We start from the raw sequence: 25,363 nt of genomic DNA on the forward strand, positions 1-25,363 counted from the left end.
ATCTTTCCAACAGCCTTATGGAGGAAGTTATACGAGGCGAACTAGAAAACTTTCTCACACAGTGTCGCCTGGCGTCATGTGACATTTTTTTGGAAAGTTTGACAGTTTTTAACCTAAGTGTACTCAGGACTGTCTGAAATACGACCATGTGTTGGGGTGTTTACAATGACTTGAAAAAAATCACTTTGCAAAAAAACGGAATTTACTTGGGAACATTTTCTTCCGATAATTTTTCACAACTTTCGACGTGGATAATCACGGCAAGAATGCATCGATCAAATTAAATCTTTGTACATACAGTGCTGCTCAAAACATTTGCAACTGGAATGACTACTTCACTTTTTATATAGTTCGGAGGTAATTTATGGATTTGAAATGCAAATATTTTTGTAGGTTGATTGTTTATTGACCGCTTTTTAAAGATTTAAAAACGAATTGGCAATAATTGCACTTATTTTACAAAAATACACGAAACAAAGCTCGGACTCACTTTTGGCCCTGCTCAAAACATTTGCAACTTAGAAAATTTGATTCAAAATCTGAAGATATGATTTGTGTTTTGATAATATATTGTGGGCTTAACCTTTTATTTATTATCCGGAAACATCATAAAGGTATCCAGGTAACTAAATAAATTAATATATCCTTTTGAATCCTGTCTCTAAGGATAATTATTAAATATAAAAGTTTTATTAGATACTTAATAGTGTAGAGTCCATTTTAGGGTCCCGGAACCTTTTATATGAAGTCAGGTCACTTAAGCTGATCGGGTCCGATAAAAACAAAATATATTTGCAAAAATTTGCTAGTTTTACGTGGTTATACATACGTTTAGTGGCGGTATTATGCCAAAACCCCTCTTATACGACATCTGTGGGGTGTACGTGGTGCGATTACGACATATTATATGTCTGGTTAGTTTTTAAATCCAATAAATATCACGACCTCATGCCTCTAGTACCATCCCTGTCCATAAAAATACCTCCAGGTCAATATAAAACACCGTCTTCCTTTTGGGTCAACTTTTTTTGTATAAGGGGACAAATTCGATTATCATTCGATTTGGTGATCAAGTAAATTTTTTCAAGTCATATAACTCAAATATTGATTTGAGTCGACGAAAAATACTCGATTTTATAACTTCAAAATCAATTCCAAACGTTTTTTGCAAAATTTATATGAAAAATTGAACTTTTCCTGGAAATTACTGTTTTCCTATATTTTGCCCATATTGGTACACCGGTATCTATGGTACGTATCAGAGGGTTTTGTATAGATTTATCGATGTAAAGCCTTTATTTAACGTCTGTTGATGACCTCTGAGGGATCTGATTAATAATACGCATCATTATTTGATTGTCCCCTGCAGTAGATCTAGTTGTACATTCACCTCCTTCCCATCTTATCACAATTTTAGTACTTTTTACGCGGTATACAGCTCATTTTTAAATATTGTCATGTTCTAATATTAATTTCTGGACTGAGTTGGATCCACAATTTCAGAAATAAACATTTTTCATATGTTTGATACAAATTTCGAACCATAACTTTTGTTTTTATTAAAAAATTAGAAATGTCTTGTTTTCGGCATACTTGTCTGTCAAAATTAAGCATAGACGGCATAAAATGTATTCCTCATGAAAGCTTTTTGCCCCCTTCTTCTGACTAAAAACCATTTTATACCAATCAATGCGAAAAAACTCAACAAAAATTAGCAACTAAATATTCGAACCACGGAGTTGCATATGTTTTGAGCAGGCCAAAACACGTGATCCTCCGACATTTCACACATTTCTGTAACATAAGCGTTAAGAACTGAAAAATTCTTTTTTATATCTTGAAAGTAGGGTCAATAAAGAATCAAATTGCAAAAATAAATATATTTCAAAACATAAAATGTCCTTAAAAATAGTCTAAATGTGATATAGGCATCTGAGTTGCAAATGTTTTGAGCAGCACTGTATGTCGATAAAGGGTCATTCTATAGCACTATGAAAAACTGGTTTAATGAATTCAATCGTGGTCGACACTCGCCAAAGAACGAAGGTCGTGAGGGATAATGCAAGGTCGCCATGTTATATACCGTGTGATAGAGGCACCCTTGGGCATTTCTTCCACCAACTAACATTTGATATTGCGTGAACCCGGCTGCAAAAATGGATTTTTATCCATTGATGCAGCAAAAATAAAAAAATTGGAGTAGCTATGACGTAATGAAGAATTTAAAAAAAAATTAAAGAATATAATTGTAACCAAAATAATTAGATCTCCAATTTCTAGATTTAAGATGAATTATATATATGAAATTGTTTTTAGAGTAGCTATGATATTTAGGTGTATTCTTTGTAATTATATAAATTGGCCTCAAAATTGGCTTCAATTGCAAAGCAAATAAATAAAAATAAATAAAATAAAAATTGGTCAATCGTTTAAAAAAGGCTCTTGTAGATTTGTACAAAGAAATTGTGAATAAAAACAATCGCGGTGCTTCAAACGACATTTATAAGATCGTCACTGACGACGATTCTTGGAGCCCAATGACTTCATTTATGGGTCGATTCCGTATTGCGAGGCGAGTCATGTCGCGTCGTCTATCGTCTCTGTGACAAAATTTAAAAAATGCACTACGTAAAGCGATAGAAAATAATCGTCGATAACAAGTTATCGGTGGTGTAGCGGAGCGTTTTTTGTTTTGATTTCAATAAATTAGAAAAAAGCTCTGTTCCAGAACTAAAAAGTTTTTACAATTTTTACCACTTTTACACATTTTGCGTTCCCGTACACAAAATTTTTTGAAAATCGTTTACGACTTTTACAACTTTTACGACTTTTACCACTTTATAAAGTACGGGAACAGGCCAAAAATATCAGTTGTACACAAAAGTTATAGTTTTCTAAAATGATAAGCTCAGAGGAACTATTTTTTGATGATAGTGACGAAGATATAGTTAACGTAGCATCTATCAGATGACAATTAAGAGATAAATCTAATCCTTTAGAATTGCCATCAGTATTGTGAGTTTGTTTGGTTTCCAACATTCATCAAAATATTTGTTATTTTTTTAGATCAACAGCAATACAGCCACTACTTAAAGTGTGTGCTGCTTTGTTTTTTGCTGAAGGAAGCTTTCAAAAATCTCATGGCAATGACTTTAACCTCGGGATGGCTCAACCCACTTTGTCAAAGGTATTAAGCGAAGTTCTGGAGTCAATAGAGGAAAATATGAAGAGGAAAAGCGTCAAAATAAAAAATTATTTTTTATTCAGAAACAAATTTCCCGGGCGTTGTCGGATGCATTGACGGACCAAAGGAAGATGTTCGCTATTTATATCTGAATAGAAAAGTTTTTAGTTTAAACGTTTAGTTGGCAAGTACGTTGTCAATTTCTACTTCATTTTGAGGTTTTCATTTTCTACTTTAGCAGATTGTCCAATTTCACTGTTATTATCATCCCATGTCTCTTCAATTCCGTAGATCGCACCTGCAGGATTTGAAACCATATTAATTTGCGGTAAGTCTGCTACCGCTTTCTCCATCGACGACAAAGATATTTCTTGTGATGGTCCACCTCCTTTAGCTGTAATGTTCTTATTTTAAGAATTTTTTTTCTTTTGTTTGGATTTAAAATGAGTCCATACTCTGTTCCATTCATCTGGTGTACGCACACAACTATTTAATTGCTCCACAACATCCTTCCACACCTCATCAAAAGTGGCTTTAGTTTCGCCCAGGGTTTCGGAGTCGAGGTATTTTTGGCTCGACTCCGACTCCGACTCCAGGCGAGTTTTTTTCACGACTCCGACTCCGACTCAGACTCCGGGTCGACTCCGAGAGTGAATTCCTATACCACTAAAAATTAATAAAATGTGCACAAATTTTTAACTTTTTCCTATATTTTGGCCTATATAGGCTAATGTGTTAGTTTTGTCTTACTTATTCATTAGAAAGGGCATTTGTTCGAATACATTCGAACATATCAATACTGCTTCTGCCGAATCTTACATTGAAAAATAGCAAAGTTAGAAAGTTTTTGTCGGTTTTCATTTTTTTGCACGAGTATATTCTGGACGGATATCTTCCGCGTGAGAAAATCTTTAAGCCTTCAAAATATTTGAAAATGATGGGGCAATACAAATCGTAAGGACTACATGCAATAAAAACTATAAGCAATTTAAATTAAAGCCATTTTTCATGATTTTTTTTCGAGAAAACTACGTTACTTTTTGGCAGAATTTTTTTTTTTCATCTGAAAGAGAAAAATATTACGAAGGTTTGAGGTAGTCTACGAAAATTTGTTTTCATTAAAACATTTTGCGGTGCCAACTCTATCTCGAAAACTAATAAAGCAATTGTCATATATTTTTGTCGGCGATTTCGAGAAAAACAAGGTTTATATGCTGCATACAAAATAAAATAAATTGTTCCCATCCAACGCTCATACTGAGGCAATATTGTTCCGATCGACTTAAAAATTTGACCACATATTCTATGCTATTTATACTTTCTACCTTTTTCTGAAATTTATAAATAGGGATCACCCCTTAAACTAAAATTCAGCGCTCACATTTTGAACTTTGGTGTGGAGTGGATAATTTTATTGAAATATTTCAGATATATACTTAGCACGAAGGCAGATGGATGTTTTCTGGAACTGAAAAAATTAGCAAACGATGAGATTTCGTGCATGAAAATATACTACAAATATGTTGCTAGGAAAATTTTATGTAGTGTCGCTTCATGTCATGTTTTTGTTGTCCTTTATCACTTTTACCCGATCCTTTCTTATGAAAACTATACCATTATGTATTTCATTGAATTTCGTATATGCAATTGAATGTGCAGAAAACTCTGACAGATTCGGTTATTTGAATATCTACATCTAAAGCCCTCATTGAGTATTTAATGAATCCTAGATGAAAGATTCGCCGTTTGTGAGGCTTCTGTTTACCAACAAAGAATTTATGATGCCTTATTCAGAAGCGTAACCATCCGAATTTGATATATAGTTAATACATTATGCGAAATTTACCGAAATACATAAACATACGTTTTTTTTTTTGAGAAAGTAACGGGTAAAACTGATAACGGACAATTAAAACGTGACAATATCGATTTCTTGGATATGGGAAACCTACATATATATTTCGGTAGAGCATTTTTGTAGAAAATTTCATTTTGTTTTACTTTATGAGTTCAAGAACAAAAAGGACATGGAAGAAACTAAGCTAGAAGGACAGCATCTTTGACATAAAGGTTCGTCATTCCATTTAACTGAAAACATGTAATCTAAAAATGATGAAACAATATCTCCAAAAAGAGATATAAAGCTATTTTAACAATGATTGATGAGGGTCAATCAAAAAAATCATTATGTCATGACTCAGAAATTTCAGCTATGGGATCCTTTGGGGTTCTCAATTGGGGCTTTCATTCCCAAAAGGAATTTTCCTCCCCCAGATCTTAACTTCCGCTTTGTGTCACAGTGTATTCAGTAAGATTTCCCATAGAGACCACAATGTCTTTAATAGAAGACAATGATGACTTCTCATAAAAAAACCAGATGAGAATACCTATAGACCTTTGTGAGAAGACCAGCAAGACTTCTGACGAAAGAGGTTAAAGGTCCAATCTTAATTCGATTGACAGAACTTCACTATTGTTTGCAAAAATGTGAAGAATCAATTAGATCAACAAAATAGGGATGAATAGACTACACTTCAGAGGATAGTAAATGACCTGTGAATTGTCCTTTAACTTAGTATATTATATAATTTGCATTTATATTTTCTTTTACCTTTCTTTTAAAATAAATAATCATTTTAAAGAAATGTTCTTGTTCCAAATTTAAGGTTATATATCTATAACGTAGAAAAAAAATTTGCCCGGAGTCGGAGTCGAGTTATTTTTTTCGACTCAGACTCCGACTCCGACTCCAGCAAAATTGCTCGACTCCGACTCGTAGACTCCGACTCCGACTCCGACTCCGAAACCCTGGTTTCGCCAAAAAGTCTGACTCTACGAGCTACGTTTCGGTGGACTTCCATTTTTTCAAGCAGCATTTCAAATTGCTGTTTTGTAGTAATTTTTACCAATATATTTACTGAAAAACCTAAAAACGTATATAATATTAAATAAATTCACTTAAAATAAATGAAAATGTGATCTAGGTTTCATTTTTTCGTTTTTATTCGTTTGCAAAAATGCACGGCGACAGCTAATTTGTTGTCGCCGGAAAATGAACTTTATGGCGACAGAATTTGACGTCGTCGGGCGACTTTTGCCATACGTAATGGAAAAATTGCAACTGGCAACTCGACACGACTCGCGTCGCAATACGGAATCGACCCATTAATTCCAGCACATCAAGAAAAAGACGTGGTCAACGATTTTCGTCGCCAGAAGATGCTGTTCAAAAACCATGTTTTGGAGCTGTCTCAATCAAGCCACTGTAAACAGCCCTATGCTCCTTAAAGGAGTTTAAAGGAATAAATATATAATACAATGTATCATATTTTAGTGTTGTACAGTGTATAGTGATTCCAGTATGGAAATATCGGCTTTTTACTCTGCAAGAAAAGCTAAGTAAATCTGTCAATGCGTAAACTGAGCCTTCTCTATAAGGTCCAGGTAGATATTTTCAGAACATGGACTTTAATGCGTTTCCCGGTGGTCGTCAACATTAGAGAAGTTTTTTCGGCATAAGTTGAATATAAGGACTGGATTCGGATCGATGATAAACAAATTTTCGGTTTGAGGGAAACTTTTGTTCGCTAGATTTGTTCCTGTCCATAGGAGGAAGTCTTAAATCCCCGGCCGTAGGCCGTCTATATATGAAACAATTTCGATTTAAACTAATCATATCGTCAAAACCAAGGGATTTTTTGAACTTTCGGAGCCTATATCTCGGGAAGTGTGGACTTCCTGTCCATGATTTATATATTAGCGTGATCAGCACTGCAATCCCTATCTGTTGTAAAAATATATGGATCCGGAGGATAGGATTTTTTAGGATATTTTTATATGTTAAAGACAGTTTCCCACCTATCACCACGCGTCAGTGTCCACTTGAGATGAAAGAGAGACTAAGAAAGTCATCCTAAAGTCAGTCAGAACATTACTTGTGTCTTTAATATCATGAAAGGCAGAGGTGAGAACAGAGTTGAATATCATCATTGTCGATTCCGACCACAAGCTACCCCAAAATTCTAGGAGTCTCATTCGACAGCATGTTCATGTCGTCCGAGCATGTCATAGTTATCTGCGACAAGCGGAGGTGTAGGAATAAGGTCCTCAACACTTGGAGTGCAGATAAAGGGACCTTGTCTGTGGTAAGCTATGCGGCGCCAGTTTGGACCTCGAATATAAGTGTGACACGATGAAAAAATGGAACAAATTTCCTTTACTGACAGTATGCAAATTTTGCAAAATGCAAAAATCGTAAATTTCTTTTTATAGCGGGCCTTCGGCCGGATATTTGAGATTTTCTCCTATGGACAGGAGCCAATCTCGGGAACGGAAACAACATTTTCTTTTAAATTAAAAATTTTCTCTAAGTAGCCGGCCTTTAAACAAGGGAATTTTCGGAACTTCAGAGGCCCATATCTCGGGAAGTATACATTTCCCCAACAAAAATCCTCAGGGATCCTCATAAAAGAAAAAGAGAGTCCAACGTAACAAGAGAGAACCCCTCGATCAACAAGACAATTTTAAAAGAAATCTGAAATCTGGTCTTTCTTTATAAGCTACTTGTCACGCGTCAACGATTGTTATTATTTTGACAATCCGAACCGTAGATTCATTCAAATTTGAAGGATGTCACACCAACGAAATGCCTTAACGCTTAATAAAAAAAAAACAATTTTTTATGTACTATATGGTTTTATTTCTCTTATTTTTCTTTTGTCCACTTTTGCTAACATTCTTATGCTGTTTCTTGGGTGCTTCAGACTTGGTTTCAGAATTTTCAGTTTTCGGCTTTTTATTTGCCGGCTCATCTTCGTCGCCGCTTTGTACATCGGAGCTCCTTTTGTCAACAACGAGGTTTCCTCGTTGCTTCTTAGCCTTCTTTTTTAGTGTTTGATTATCAAATTTTACAACTAATTGGTTGCCTCCTAACGTTGGCTTTTGCTTAACAGCATTACGTGCTTCCAGTGTCGAGTTTAAAGTAACTGAAGCCACACTTTTATCCTTATTATGTTTCCCCTTGCCGGCTTTTATTTGTATATCAACTGCATTTGGAAAAAGTTCGCGCAACTGAACGAGAGTGGCCGTCTTCGGAAGATTAAATATGACAACAGTTGGAGTAAATATCTTCTTGAATTGTGCTTTTTTGCTAGCCTTTTTCAAACGATTTTTGGCCTTTTTATTTTCCACTGACTTTATTTTACGTTCCACCAACTGTTCAATGTATTCATCATTCTCCGTTCGTGGAATATTTACTTTACACTTGGGTAAATCACCATTTTTAATTGACTGCCTGAGTTCATTCCATGCAGTATCTCGATCGTCTTTGTTATTGAATTCTACAAGACAAAAACGAACATGTTTTTGTCTGGGTTTGTGAACTTTTGTAATCAAAGGAGATAATTTTTTGGCCATTTCTTCTAGTTCCTCTTCGGATTCGGGTAGCTTTTGTGGGAAGAGAATAAACAACTGCTTTCCCTGACGTTCTTTGTATTTTTCAAGGAGACTTTCTCTAATTAAATCCGTTTTCGATTTTGGTGATTCATGTTCATCGTCTGAGCCATCTTCATCGGACTCTGTGTCACTAGCATCTAGTTGGTCTTCATCAGACTCTGTGTCACTGGCATCTAGGTCTGATCCATCCTCTTCGTTACTGTCTTCCTCCTCGGCATCGAATTCATCACTTGAGTCACTGCTTTCTTGTAACAATTCTTCCTTCTTCTTGACGATTTTTTGTTTCATTTTATTAGCTTATAATTAAAATAATCCAATATTTTTAATTTTACAAATGGTCTGTAATGATAATGTTGATAATGTGGTCGCGCACGTTGTTTTGACAGAGCTGGCAAACAATCGATGACACTATCGATAGCATCGATATAACAAATTTGAAATGGAACAATTAAAGCTGGGTACACATTGTCAGTTTTGAATGTCGATATTTCGCAATTATCGATAACTGTCAAACCGTCCAGCAACCACAAAACATTTTGTGATTGCATGATGACTGACAAAAATGAACGGCCACACTAGCAAGCAACAACAAAGCTGTCATTCAAAACTGACAATGTGTACCCAGCTTAAGGGGTGTTTACACTTGGTCTGTTCCTTTACTTTTGAAAATGGTAAAACCGGCAAAAGTAGTATAAGTTGTAAACTACTCCCATATGAATTTTATTGTGCCTGAAGTAAAGGAACGCTTTTCGAGTAAAAAGTGGTAAAATTGTAAGATTCTTGCACGTAAAGGAAAAGAGCTACAATCTATCAATGTCATATGAGCTGTCACTTCTTTTATCCATTCGACATCCTTTATGTTTGTCAAAGTCCATACCACTTTTATAGCCCGTTTAGACTATACCCTTATACGATGATTAAGGGCATTATCTCGATTTAAGTGCTTAATCCACCCTGATTTACCAAACAAAATTAAATCAACTCAAAACTTGGATTTGTTTTAAATCAAATGTTAAATCGAAATATTTTGATACTCAACACTGCTTTTTGCTCCTAAAGGGCTGTTTACACCTGGTCTGTTCCAGAACTCCAAGAATCTACTAATTTTTACTATTTTTTCCGATAACATAAAGGGAAAAATGCTATCGTAGTAAAAAAAAGTAGCTTCTTGCAGGTTCTGGAACAGAGCAACCATGTATCAATGTCATATGAGCTGTAATTTCTTTCACCCATTCGACATTCTCTATGTTTGTCAAAATTGACGTCATCCATACAACTTTCAATTTGTGCGTTCATACCTACATGTGTTATTTTCGTATGACATAACCTATAAATATAAAAACAGCTGTTTTTGTCATTATTTACATTTATTGTTGAGTTGCAAATTTGCGCAAATTTTAATTTTGTTGAAGGAAAATTAATATCCAGCATGTTTGTTGTGGTAGAATAGGTTTTTGGGGTTATAGAGGCATTTATGTTTTTGCCACAAAGCAATCATTTCCAAGACTGCTTTTTTCGACCAATCGATCTGAAAATTACATTATAAACACCCTTTGTTTACTTTTCTAAATATTTAAATATACATAACTTTCCATTTTCTTTTTTAAAAGATTTTGTTTTTCTTTTTTTTTTTGAGAATGCCAGAAAACAGCTGATAAATTTATGTTTACATCAATGATGCACAAGAAGAGAATGCTATTTTGGTTTTTGTATGGGAAAGAGAGTTGTAGTTAACTTTTTCGTAAAGACGCGTGCATGGCTGGTTTACATACAAGAATGCCGTATCAAATAGAGCGCTCCCTAAATGAAAAATTTACATATGAGTTGCCAAATCATTTTGATAGATGAAAATTTTCATAGTGGTCACACTATGTGTACAACATTCGCAGGTAGAAAATTTGACATCTCATACGACATTGATAGATGGTGTAAACAACCCTTAAAAATGCAACTATTGCAGCCTGTACCAATATTGGCATCTATGTTCATGTGTCGTTTATTTACCTTTTTTTCTCAAATATGATTTCCTGTAGCGAGAGTGTATGAACTTTTGATTATTAATGCTAAAAATAACGTTCATTCCATTTATTTATTAAAAAAGGTCACGCACAAACCACTTTGACAATTTTTTTTAAATCCTATGAAATGAAAAAAAAAAATTGCTCCAAAATTTTTTCCCTGTTGCACGAATAAATGACATTTTGCCTATTAATTGGTCTGTTCCAGTACTGCAAGAATCTACTAATTTTTACTATTTTCTTCGATAACATAAAGGAGAAAATGTTATCGTAGTAAAAAGTAGTAGCTTCTTGCAGGTTCTGGAACAGAGCAAATGACTCAAATAATTTTTATTCCATTTTAATATTGAAAAAGGTCCCTCACAAACCACTTTTAATTTATGTGATGCTATATATGATATAAAATGATATATATGTAATGATACGATGATAAATTTATGCTCTGTTCCAGAACCTGCAAGAAGCTACTATTTTTTACTACGATAAAATTTTTTTCTTTATGTTATCGAAATAAATTGTAAAAATTAGTAGATTCTTGCAGTACTGGAACAGAACATTAGTACGAAACAAGAGCATGTCATTTGGGTTATGTTGTGTGCCTTTAACGATTGTTTTGAGTTATTTATGTGCTTAATGTGACTCCAACATTTTTTCCAAAAAGCTCATCTATAAAAACTTTAAAAGCTTTTTGTGAGTGAGCTTTTTTATCGAATCACCTTGTAATTAAGTTTTTATCTAATCTTATGCAAAAGCTCATCCAAATATGACACAGAGATATGAGGTTGTAAAAAAGCCATAACACTATTATTTACATTTTTCAAATAACTGTAAACACAAACACACAAAAACAAACAGAAGCGGAAAAATAGAAAAAATATTAAATAAAAAGAAAATGGATGTAGCTTTAATTTTATATAAATTGTAAACAACAAATTTAATAGCAATTTGTCAGATTATTTTTTGCAGTATTCCATTCCATTTTTAATTTTCAAGCAATTATTTTTGCAAATTCGAGTATGTATACGCAAACAAAGATGACTGGCATGGTGGAACAAATACAAGGTAAAGTTAATACTACAACAAATACAACTCGAACAACAACCACAAAGGAATTTGTTTTTGTTTGTAACGTTACTGCCAGTTGTATTTGTAAACAAAACAAGGAAATGTCTATAAATTATTGGAATTTAAAAAACTAATAATTTTTCACATTTGGTTGAATATTTTGGTAAACATGAATGAAAATTCGTTACATTTTCAATTTTTATGTTTCCACATCATTCCACTAAATGCATAAATTCTCGCAGAAAGTAGAATTCTTGCAGAAAATGTTGGGGTCGCTGGAAATTCATAGAAAAAGGAGAAGCTGTTTCAATGTTTTGTTTTAGAAATCAAAGAAGCTCATGTTTATTAGGGCTTTATTTTTTTAAAATTCTAACAAAATACCTCACATATTAACAAACGTTGTATCGCCTCTACAAGTAGGGATTTATTGCGCGGCTTATCGTTCGAACATGGAGGAGGGTACATATCATTGATATGAAGAAGTCTTTTTGGGAAATGGTTTTTTCGAATGATATATTTTTTTTCTCCAAAAATATATGTCCCTAATGTACATCGAAATAGAAATAAATGTATAAAATGTCATATGAAATTTGACACTAACGTTACAACCCAGTTTAGTCAGCTGTGTACTGCTGCTACCTTTTTTTATTCTACCATGGATGACTGGCATCTTATATCATTTTAGACTAGTCTAAACAACTAGGATTTGAAAGCTGGATATAGAAATCGAGTCGATTTAAAATGACTAGTCTAAACGGGCTATTAGTTTTTGCGTTCACTTTAGCATACAATTTCATATGACCACAATATATAAATTACGCAAATAACACAATTTATACCCCGGTTACCCTTAACCGGATTAACCCAGTGGGTTTGGGTTTCAAATGTTAATTCCATAGTGCAAACGTCAAGTAAATCTTCATGAAGTGGGTTAACCCGGCAAAAAACTCTAATGTAACCGTACTATAAAAAGGTGAGTCAGAAATTACTACAACAAAACTATTTTGATTGAAAGTCCATCAAGCTGTCAAAATTGTTGTTTACATTTTAATACGATAACGATGCATTTGACAAATTGGCCTGAAGGCTTCGGTACATACGGTCCGTTGAGTGCCGCGTTACAACAACCACATGAAAAATGTGTAAGTGACGCCAAGTTTGTTCTTGAAGTTTTCATGTGGTTGTTGTAACGCGACGCTCAACGCGTCGTATGTGCAGAGGCCTTTAGTCGTTTACAAGAAGTTACTGGACTTGTACAAATTACTGACTAAACGAACACACCTATTGTATAGTTGGGTAATCTAGTTCCCGGAGCGGATTGATGTTTCTAGATCCTTTTCTAAAGGGAACTAGTTCTTTAATATAGTTCTGAATAGTTCCGAGACCGATATAGTTCAACGAATCTTTCTCTTTCATCGTTCTTTGCATTCCAAATAGTTCCGAGACCTAAACAGTTCAACCAATCTTTCACTTTCATTGCTCTTTTTGTTTCCTTTGTTCCATATAGTTCCGAGACCGAAATGTTTTCATGAACTCACATACAAACCATGGTACAAATACACAGGTAGCCGCATCGGCAATTGTTGGCAACATAAGATGTCAAAATTTGACATCAATTCAATGCAATTGACACATTATGTTACCATCAGCTGGCATGATAATGCTACCTGTATTATTGTACCATGATACAAACATATAAATTACAGTGAACAAACAGCAACTACGGAAGCTCGACGAAGGCGTTAAATTGAAGGAACGAGAAGAAAGAAATGAACTATACGATCTAAAGGAACTGTATAAACGCAAGGATATAGTTTCAATAGATCGTTGTTGTTGTAGCCCCCACAAAGTTTCCACGTATGTATGTATGTATGTGCTTGGGAGAGAGAAAATAAAGAGAAAAGATTTTGAAAAATTAGTTATAGTGACGATTTCACATTCAATCCAAGGAAGATTGCAGCCTGGAACACGCAGGGAACATACGTAGTTCTTTGGAACTAGTTCGTTCCGGAACTACACAACTCTAGTATATATTACGCTTTAATTTAGGTCCCTGTTTATACAGGGAAAGTTGATGGGAAAGAAAATTGGTCTGTTCCAGTACTGCACATTTCTACACATTTTTACTATTTTTTTCGATAACATAAAGGAAAAATCGGTTATCGGAGTAAAAATGTGTAGTACGGGAACAGACCATATGTTTTGTTTCGTTTTTCTTTGTATACAACCTGAAGTTGGCTCATGATACAATGAATAGGTAGTCGATGGTCAGACTAGCAAGGTTTCTTGAAACCAATTTCGTTAAAGTTTCTTTTCAAGTTTCGTTAGTGTCCACACACGTCAACGTCAAATTTAAGATTTTTGCGTGTCCTCTTTATTTTACCATTCGCGTTTGTTGTGTTTCTCATACCAATAAAAACAAAACAAACATAAATAAACTAAAAAACAGCACAAAATAATTAACATTAATAATTAAATTAATAGTTTAATTTTCACTATTTCATTAATTAAATGTTTTTATTAAATCTATTTATGCTTGTTTTGTTCTTAACGTTTGCTTGAGAAAATAAAAATGAAAGAAAATGGAAGAAAAAACCTGCAACGAATAACAAGAAGAGGCAACACAACAAACACAGAAAACCATGTACACGGGTTTCACAACTTCATACCCCTCGCCAATAAACTTGCCGTCGCCATGTTGAAATCGTGCTAGTCTGACCATCGACGTAGCATTATCAGCCCAGCTGAAGCCCAGCTGATGGTAACATAATAGCTCTGTTCCAGAACTAAAAAGTTTTTACAATTTTTACCACTTTTACACATTTTGCGTTCCCGTACACAAAATTTATATGAAAATCGTTTACGACTTTTACAACTTTTACGACTTTTACCACTTTATAAAGTACGGGAACAGGCCAAATGTGTCAATTGCATTGAATTTATGTCAAATTTTGACATCTTATGTTACCAAAAACGGCAGTTGCTGCTACCTATTCATTATATCATGAGTTGGCTGCAGATTTGTTTTTGCATTTTCTTTCATTTTATTTTCTCTGTCGAGAAACAAACAACAGCGGAGACAATTGAAAAAAAAAAACATTTGGAGGAAAAACTATTTTTTTAAGCAAAAACAATTTGAAATAAGTGGAAATATCAAAATTTAAATGCAATTCAAGGGTTCCTTTAATAATTAATTGTTTATCACACACGTCCATTTTTATTTTTCATTACAATTTTGCCTTGGCTTTGTTTATGAACGGCGCAATGAGAAAATGAATGTGAAAAAGAATAAGAAAAATTATAAAATTGACACAAAGTGCTGTTTTAGACGGCTTTCACACAGTGTACTTTCGTCACGGAGACGACATCATTTCTTGCTTTCCGTTTTCGCTTCATTCGTATTTTTTTGTAAGCAGGGTTGCATTTTTGCGGGATTTTTGAACCAACCGTACATCTTTACCTAAGCGTACTATTCATGTACCGAATGTACAAAAATGTTTTAATGAAATATGTTGAAATAGAGATTACAAAATACGTGTATATATTGATTCTGATGAAAAACATCATTGCAGGTAAGAAACATAATAAATGAGTGCAATAAAATAATTATTTTGTGTATGAATTTACATCAACAGTACTTTTCCGTACGTTTTCTTCACTACATTTTCCCACCCTGACAACATCTACGAATGAACATCAAAACGGAAACTGTGAAATGGTGTCGTCAAAACGACACTGTGTGAAAGCCGTCTTACATTTAAGAACGTTTTCACACGATAAGGTTTGCCTGCTCAAAAACGTGGTTTCCGTTTTGACTCTCATTCGTAATTTTCACATCTAGTGTTGCGTTTTTGAAGTCATTTTATACAAGCGTACTTTTTGAACAAAAAGAAGTACGGTTTTACATAAATGTACCAAAAAGGTTTATGTGAGTATTGTCACTTCTTACAGCATTTAACACAAAAATGAGTATTTGTTTACATTTTTTTTCTTAAACATTTCGCACACACACATTCTTAATTTTATAAAAATATGTGAGGAAACAGTAATTACTATACCATGATCAGATTTACATTAGGCAATTTTTCTTGATGGATTTTTTCGTCCCCTTTTATACAAACAATTCTGTTCGAACATTTTTCTTTCAAAACATTTAAAATAATCTCAATTACGAAAACTATAAAAGAAATTAATTAAAAATCATAACATCTTCTTGAAGTAATGTTTGTATAATACAAATTAAATAAAAAGTATTTCTTGAACGAATTTATCAAAAAAGTACTTTATGTACGTTTTCGTTCACTTACTTCCACATTTTGTTTCAACACTGACACAATTTACGAATGAGAACCAAAACGGACAACGCATTTTTGAGCAGGCAAACCTTATCGTGTGAAAACGTTCTAAGCGATTTGTCTTACGATTTTTTGTCTCCTCTTTGCTCATCTTCGTAAATTTCACACACAGGGTTGCATTTTTTTGTAACATGGTACCAAGTGTACATTTTGTTAAAAATACTTAATGTAAAAAGAAGGTATTTTATAAAAATATGTTATACAAATTTTAAAATGCTTATAACAAATAATCATTTTATGCTTTAAATGATTTTTTATGCACAAAATTCATTGCAAAACTAAATTTTGTTTCAATTTCTCTTACTATGTTTTGCAACTCTGCCTAACAAGAATAACCACCACAAAGAGGAGACAAAAAATCGTAAGACAAATCGCTTAAATGTAAGAGGTAATTTACACGAGGAAACAATGTTTCCTTGTTTCCTCTAAAACGTGTGTTCCGTTTTGATTCTCATTCGCAAAATTGGTCAGTGTTGGGAACAAATGTAGAAATGATTGTACAAAAACGTACAAAAGGCACTTTTGGATGGATATGTGCAAGAAATAAATAATAATTTCATAATAATTTATTTATTTTGTGTTGTAAAAAATGTTTCTTGTAATTGTTATAGTAAGGTATTTCCCTACTTCATAAATTGATACCCATTTTTAACAATTTACGACAGGTAATACAGGTATTTTTTACCCTCATGTGTCAATACTTTTTACGGAATTTTTCATGAATGGTTATTTATATTATTAACCCTTTCTTTTTACCTGTTTTTGTAGTTTTCCAAAGAATTGTTTTTTGAATATTCATGTACAATAGGTAGATAATCATTTTTGGTAACTTTATGTAAAAACGTACGTCTACCGTTCAAAAGGTACGCTTGTTAAACAGCGCAACCCTGAAAATGCAATTACGAATGAGAATCAAAACGGAACACACGTTTTAGAGGAAACATTGTTTCCTCGTGTAAATTACCTCTAAGTCGGCTTTCACACAGTGTCGTTTTGACGACACCATTTCACAGTTTCCATTTTAATGTTCATTCGTAGATGTTGCCAGGGTGGGAAAATGTAGTGAAGAAAACGTACGGAAAAGTACTGTTGATGTAAATTCATACACAAAATAATTATTCTACTGCACTAATTTATTATGTTTCTTACCTGCAATGATGTTTTTCATCAGAGTCAATATAAACACATATTTTGTAATCTCTATTTCAACATATTTCATTAAAGCATTTTTTTACATTCGGTACTTGAATAGTACGCTTAAGTAAAAATGTACGATTGGTGCAAAAATCCCACAAAAATGCAACCCTGCTTACAAAAAAATACGAATGAGGTGAAAACGGAAAGCAAGAAATGACGTCGTGTCCGTGACGAAAGTACACAGTGTGAAAGCCGACTAAAACAGCACAAACATGATTTCCGTGTCTAAACAACAAGGAAATTTTTAAAAGAAATTGAGAAGAAAAATTTTCTTTCCAGTGTGAATGTCTAAACACGGTCTAGTAGCGTGCCGTATTAAATAACGGTTAGTCCCGGTCCACACTAGAGTGATTTCATTGAAAAAATTGCATGAAATTATGCGTCTCTAGATAGACTTCCATAGAAGAGTAAAATCATAAAATTGCTGTAGTGGGGAACTCGATTTAAGAACGACTAATTTCATGAAATTTTTTAATGAAATTCACGCTAGTGTGGACCGGGACTTAGCTTTCGACGGCGTCTGGACTGCTGGCTGGCTTCGTATTAATACTATTAGTCAACAAAACAATAAGAAGAAGCAGGCAGAAAATTTTTTATAAATACTTCGCCAAAAAAAATCTCTGAAAGTCTTGAAAATGTCTATCTTGGATAATATTAGGGATTGGTTTACATCTGAAACAGCCCGCAATAAGAATTCATCCTTAATTGCGGGTTTATTGGTAAGCTGGGAGTAAAGTTTTACGGCCATAAACTTTTCGGAATGTGCCTTTGTTGTTTTCTTTGTGTATTATGTTTTTGTGCTAGTCTGTAGTAAAATATTTTAAACATACTTTTGATTACGGACATTAAAAACAAACTAAAATTAAAAAAACAAGTTACAAATGTATTAATTTTCTCCAAATTTGATCTCAAAGGAAGGTAGTGCAGCTATGCGACTTTCTGTGGAAAAATTTTAAAATCCAGTCACTACATTCAACTTCCTCCAAAATCTTGCGCTGATGACGAGTTTTGAACTGGAAACATCGAGTACAATTGCACTGCATTCTGCATTCCAGCTCGCTTTCTCTCGGACAAAAAACGACATAAGTTGAGTTTAGGGCCCGGTCCCGGATCTTGATATATATACCACAGATAGTCTTTGTGGCCTTGAGTATAATGCAATACATTTTGTCTTCCACAAGTTCATACTTCCCGGCATATGTGTATCTGAAATTCCGAAAATTCGGTTGTTTCAAGGCCGACAACTTAGAAAAATTTGCAATTTGAAAGAACATTTTTTCCCATTCCCGAAAAGGCCGGCTATTTAGAAAAAATATAATTTAAAAGAAAATTTTGTTCCCGTTCTCGAGAATATCTTTGGTATTTGCGGAACTTTGGAGGCCCATATTTCCGTAAGTATTGACTTGTGCAAGACAAAATGTATATCATTATACTCAGGGCCACAACGGCTATATGTAGTATATACCATCAAGATCCGGGACCGGGCCCTAAACTCATCTTGTTCCCAAAAAACTTTTAAAATTTTTGAAATGGGAGCCCTAGTTTTAGCTTATAGTGTGTTCATTTATATTACCGTTGAAAAAAAAAAAACAACTAAAAGTTAATTCACAATTCCATGGATATGTACAACAAAATATAAGTGAACTACTTCGCATATACAGTTAATCAACTACATTATTGTTAGCCATGAATTTTAAAAATTTTAATTTTTAATTAGGAATTACTACAAGAAATTCTTTCAATAATGTTGGGTTTTTACACATATCTGTTGATTTTCCTGATGACAACATCAAGCCAATAAATGCAGAAATCGGTCGGAAATAACAAAAACAACCAGATAGGAAACAAAGGATAGGTAGCTGATTTTTGTGATGTCAACTAAATAATTGCAAAATGAATTAATAGCGGCATTTTCACCGCTATTTTTTGTAATTAAGGATTTTTATGCCTTTTATGGTATGTGGACACGTTGATCCATAATTTTTGATCATAAATTAATTGTGTAACATAGAAGGTATATTCAGAAAAAGGGGAAGTCAGGTAAACTGATTTCGGAAAATATGCTACATTTGGTCCATTCCAATTATTATAATGGTAAATCCGTCAGAGAAATCGCTTACATCACCTCTCATAGGCTGAGAACTGTATAAAACATCATATACCGCACCGAGAGAGAAGGCAGGCTCAAATGAAAGACGTTACATGGCAGGCCAAAAATAGTAACTCCACGATTCGACAGGAGAATGATTAAAGAAATTGACGAAATATCCCAAAGCAGCAGTAAGTGTGTCACATGGAAAATTTAGAAAAGTGCTACATAATAACAAGCCTTCATCACGAGTGACTAGGTAAAAACCATTGCCCTCCCAGCACAATATATAGAAAACAAATATTCAATACATACCGTAAAATTCAGAAAACTGTCAGTTATGGTATGGGTTGTATACCAAGCAGTGACATTGGTAACATCCAGATTTTGGAAGAAATATTTGAAGAGGCGATTTATTTAGATATTAAAAAAAAAAAGATTTAACCAAATTTAGGCCTGTTGACCCTGAAATTCTAACAAATTGCAATACAAGTACTACCAAGACAGCGACCCAAAGCATAAATCTTATTAATGTAAAACTTGGTTGTTATACAACTGACACCTCAGTCCAAAGTCTAGATATTAACCCGAACGACAATTTATGGGTACACCTAAAGAAAAAAGTCGAGAATAGGAGGGACTTAATAAAATGAATTAAAGAAGAAAGGAAGAAATACCATTGGAACATTACATTCCGAAACTTATTTATTAAATTCAGAGACGTTTACAAGCTTTTATTGATGCCCAAGGTGGGCATACGAAATATTAGAACCAACTTTTCGAAAAAATACCGTGAAAGACTGAAAAGTTGTGAATTTTGCAATTCTTTAGTGGACAGTACAAATAATGAGTTGTTCTCCTTTTTGTTAATTATAAGAAAATTGCTAGTGAAATTTAGCTACTTTTTTATTTTATTAATAAACATTTGTAAGAATTAAACTGTTAACAAAAATATTAATAATGATATTTATTTATACCAACAAAATGATGAAAATTTTGTAATAATTTTGGTTTTGCAATAATTAAGTTGACTAACTGTAATTAGATTTAATAAACACTCTTGGTTTCAAATGTCAATTCCATTGTGTATAAAGAAAGTTAACCCGGCAAAAACTCTAATGCAAACGGCGTTTTAGACTCTCGCCTACTTTATTGGGATAATGCTGCGATCTCATCTCAACGCACCTAACAAATAGTAGCTAATAAAAACCCTAGTTGGGTTTTGTGGTGTCAGATCCAGCTTGGATATTATGGTTCCATCTAAACATGGTTAAATATTGACTTTAAAGCTTTTCGGGGCTATACCTCTAAAACTAATGCGAATCTTTTTTTGACCCCTGAAGCAAATGTGTAGATAAGGGAACGAATAAAATATCTGGAGTAATATTGAACTCGACAAACTACATTTATTGCCTCAAATTTTATTAAATATCGAAAAATATTCGCTGGAATGTAATACGCAACTCTTCAGAACATACCATTGCACTGTGGTTTAGCTTGTATGGGAGAGAGCGACAAAAATATTTCTAATCAAGATATCGATCTGAAAATTTTACAGTAAACTCGTAGTGACTAGAAGATAATTTTCCCCACAAATCGTCAGGATTGGTCGACTTTTAGGTATGGACCCCTTATAACGGTACTTCCAGTTTTTTATCAATTTCAACAATTTGTCTGAATTTTCAAAGTTAATTCGCTGTAATTTGACATTTTGTGTTCTTTGGTGGCATTAAACATCTTGCGTAGGTCCATGGTCGATACAGGTCCATGTTTTGGTATATCCCCCATATAGACGTACCTCCCGTTTTTTATAAATTCACGATTTTGACCATAATTTCCAACTGAATGTGCTGCTATTTGACATTTCTAGTTTATAATTTGTATCAAACATTCTTGCCAAAATTCATCTATATATGTCCACATTTTGGTATAGTCCTATATCATGTTAACTCCCGATATTTGGCATATTTAAGTATTTGGTCTAAATTTGTTTACAAAAACGTTTGTAAAAATCATGACATTTTATGAATTTTATTCTTGACAAGGATTGACTGGTAACATGTATCAACAATGTGAGGCACATATTATTCTTACTAAGAGGGTTAACATATGGACTAAAGGTGTACCAGATCATATTAGATGTAAACAATGTCCTATAGGTCTCAAATAGGGAATATCTGGAAACTATGATGTTTTATGAGACTTTTAGTTCGCGAGGATGGGTTGGCATCTATTACAATAAATACTAGCTACAGGATATATCGATTAGGAGAATTCCCAGATCGACTACAAATGTACCAGGATATATAAACAGTAAACCAGACCACACTGCTTGCCAATTTAACCATTCAATGTTGTTTAGATATCTGTGTGGAGCTTAAATCTACGGCAGGACTTCCGCGTTTTTACTTTCAACGGCAGATAATTTTTGAAGTGGCATGTATGTTTCAAAAATAATGGTGTCTTTTATACGATCTTACAACTTAGAGAAATCATATCCGGCAACATCCACCTGAAGGTTTGCTATAATTTCTTCGAATATCGTGCGTCCCATGCTGGCATTGACAAAGTTTTTTGAACACCATATTTCAAAACATACAAATGTGAAAACCCAAATTCATACAGTAATCCTAAAAACATCATTTTTTATAAAAAAGAATCGAAACAAAATGCAAAACACCAACACCGCTTGCTTGAAAACACCCAAAAATCCTATACTAAACATTCACAAAACTTCGAGTATACTCAGTATAATGAAAACTGAATACCGCTCGGCAACTTTCGGCAGACGAGATAATTTTTTTCTAATTCTGGACACTTCCACGAACATTTAAGTAAAAATAACGTGAGGATCCGCGAGGATCCAAGGTACTAAAAGTCTATTTCTTTTCGCAATACTAAATAAAAAAAACACTCACAGAAATTCATTAAAAACAATAATACCATTAACTCTAACATCCATTTCTTACTATAGTCGTTTTACACATTACTTTTTTGTGATATCACTTGAAACTTGTCACTACGTTAATCGAAATTTCAATGTCTCAATTTCTTCAAATGGAAATGCTCACTTCTATGGCTCTGCTTTAGCAAGTACTGTTAGAAGTTGTAAAAAGAAAGCCGGAATATTAAATTTGATGTGTCTGCGATAGATTTGAATAGTTACAATCAAAATTTGTAGACTTCGATTTTGGTATTTTTGTCGCGGGCTGGGACCACAGTGCATTGTTGTGAAATGCTTTATCACGTTGTTTTCAGTATATTTTTCAACGACCACTTAATAAATACGTAAAAATGCTGTGAAATCCGAAATGCGAGAATAAACTGTTGGTGTGAACTGTGTTTGAAATACGTGTTGTAAAATTAACGATCAAAAATACCGCTGAAACAACATGAAATAAGAGTTTCAGAATGTTCTGTAGAATTGCTGAGATCTTTATTTGGAATATTTTTGCAAACGGTTACTTGGTTCAACTCCCAGTAGTTTAGCAGATACTGACCAGAAGTTTAGCAATTATATAAAATTTTCTATATTTTATCGATGTTGATGCCCTAGATGGAGTTTTTCCTATGTGGTCTGTTCAAAAATTAATTTTACTAGTTTAGGGCTACAATTGCTGTGTTCCAGAACCTGCAAGAAGCTACTATTTTTTACTACGATAACATTTTTTCCTTTATGTCATCGGAAAAAATAGTAAAAATTAGTAGATTCTTGCAGTACTGGAACAGACCAAATATTGCCAAAGATAGGAAGGCCAAATTCCCACTCGTTTCTGAGATACAGGTCCGATAAATGCAAAAAACTGTAGTTTTAGCCCGGTTTAGATGAGCCCATAGTCTCAATCTGTACTTTCAAAAAATGCATAATAGAAGTTGTTTGTATTTTCAGTGTTGCATAGTGTAATTAGATTCTTCTACATATGTATATCTTCTTTGTCTTTGCACGGTTTACTACTATGTTTTTCGCTATTTTCACATTCTTAAACCAAAAACATAGCGAATGTATTTTAAAAGGAATCGAACAAATGCAGAATTGTTAAAAGTGTTTTTATATATTTCAGTTCTTTGCAGGATGGTGGACTTTAATAGACGCCATGTCTGTAGACCCAAAACATCAAATAACAACCGGGCATGTCTTTATTGGAGTTTTTGGAACAATTAGTCTCTTTATGGTGAACACTGTGAAGAACTCTCATGTAAGATTGTATTCTGCTTTTATAGCTTCTTCAGCATAATTATTATCATTTAAATATTTACAATTTTAGATATCCGAAGATAATACATCCGAATCTGGAGCTAGAATTGCAAAAATATGGCTTCTTATTGGATTTGTAATGGGATTTGCTTCGATTATTGCAGCTATATGGGTAATGATTGATGACTTTATTAACAACCGTAAGTAGTGCATATCTTATCTATATAAAATTTTCCACTCATTCCATTCATTATTTTATATAGCTAAAAAGGATTCTGGCCTTGGTGTAGCATTGCTTATGCAAAACTTATTGATACTCTTAGCAAATCTTACATACAAGTTTGGACGGGATGAAGAGCTATGGAATGAGTAAACAATACTCTACGTTATTTCTTAGGCAGTATAAACTTTATTCATACATTTATAATACATAAACATATATAGTTATTACTAATTATAGTTGTGTAACATTTCTAATCAATATAAATTACCATAGAAATAAAGAAATCTCAATGCGTATTAAATATATACATCTACACATTTTTACTTTTTTACTACGATAAATATTTTTGATATCGAAAAAATATTAAAAATTAGTAGATTCTTGAATGTTCTGGAACAGAACCTATGTTTGTATTTGAAGGCTTTACCTAATAAATTGCGTGTGCGTTCGAAAAAATAAAATACATGTATTTCAAATTGAAAACAAAAACAAATATGTACATGTATTTTGTTCTTGTTTTTTGAACGCACACGCAACACGCAATTAATTATGTAAAACCTTGATGATGAATGCACGTTCCCTTTGCAAAATGACAGAGACACACTTCACCTTTTTCTTCACACCTCAAGCATTTTGTTCACCCCGTTTACGTTTATTTTTCGAGTATTTTATGGACGGACTAGGGTGTACTCTTCTTTTTGAATACCCAAATTAATTTTAGACCCAAGAATAGGCATAAGTTGAATGTTTTCATTAAGCTCGGATCGGGACCAAATTTTTGTCACAGGTAGGTCTCGTCACCCTGATCACAAATATATACAACATTTATTGCGGTCCATACTTCCCGAGATACCGGCTATAAAAAAAAAATTATAATTTTATCCGAACTTAATGCTTAAACTCAACTTGTTCCGTTTTTAAAATTAAATCGTAATTTCAATTTTGAAATACATGTATTTTGTATTTTTGAACGCACACGCAGAATTATAGGTTTTGCCCTAAACAACCCATATTTGAAATTTATGGTTCCCAACAGGTCACATTTATAGAAGGTAGAATTGACAATCATCTGTATTTTTACTTTTGTTGTAAATTGTAGCTCTGTTCCTTTACGTGCAAGAATCTTCAAGTTTTACCACTTTTTACTCGAAAAGCGTTCCTTTACTTGTGACACCATACACTTCATATGGGAGCACTTTACAACTTTTACTACTTTTGCCGGTTTTACCATTTTCAAAAGTAAGGCCGCCATCAGACCATCTGCTTTTTCACATGTATGACATCAGCTGTGCTGTATATTAGTATACCCAAAGTGACAACATACATGTGAAAAAGCAGATGGTCTGATGGCCGCCTAATGGGTACTTTACACGATATGTATTTTACATATGGGTTGTCACTTTTTATATACAAAATGTATACGCAAAGTGACAATCCATATGTAAAATACATATCGTGTAAAGTACCCATAAAGGAACAGACCATGTGTTTTCAATATGTAATAGGGTCTCCTCATTATCCCTGCGTTTACAAAAGACAGGACAGTTGACTTCATGTATTGATTGTCAAAAACCCAAAACTTG

General features: G+C 33.5%; 2 protein-coding genes across 2 annotated transcripts; one reads left to right on the plus strand and one right to left on the minus strand.

Annotated features, from left to right (window-relative positions):
- Positions 1-7,859: 7,859 nt before the first annotated feature.
- On the minus strand, positions 7,860-9,018 carry LOC141401104 (uncharacterized). Its single transcript, XM_073980950.1, has one exon. It carries the CDS (start codon positions 8,924-8,926, stop codon positions 7,871-7,873), a length of 1,056 nt encoding a protein of 351 aa, XP_073837051.1. The 5' UTR covers positions 8,927-9,018; the 3' UTR covers positions 7,860-7,870.
- An 8,792-nt stretch (positions 9,019-17,810) lies between these two features.
- LOC141402106 (transmembrane protein 50B) lies at positions 17,811-24,085 on the plus strand. The gene is made up of 4 exons (XM_073982787.1): positions 17,811-17,992; positions 23,424-23,558; positions 23,628-23,757; positions 23,821-24,085. Exons 1-4 carry the CDS (start codon positions 17,909-17,911, stop codon positions 23,928-23,930), a joined length of 459 nt encoding a protein of 152 aa, XP_073838888.1. The 5' UTR covers positions 17,811-17,908; the 3' UTR covers positions 23,931-24,085.
- Positions 24,086-25,363: the final 1,278 nt, after the last annotated feature.

Source organism: Musca autumnalis, unplaced genomic scaffold (assembly GCF_047663935.1).
Source record: "Musca autumnalis isolate F117 unplaced genomic scaffold, ASM4766393v1 scaffold_4, whole genome shotgun sequence".
In the NCBI taxonomy this organism is placed as follows: Eukaryota; Metazoa; Arthropoda; class Insecta; order Diptera; family Muscidae; genus Musca; species Musca autumnalis.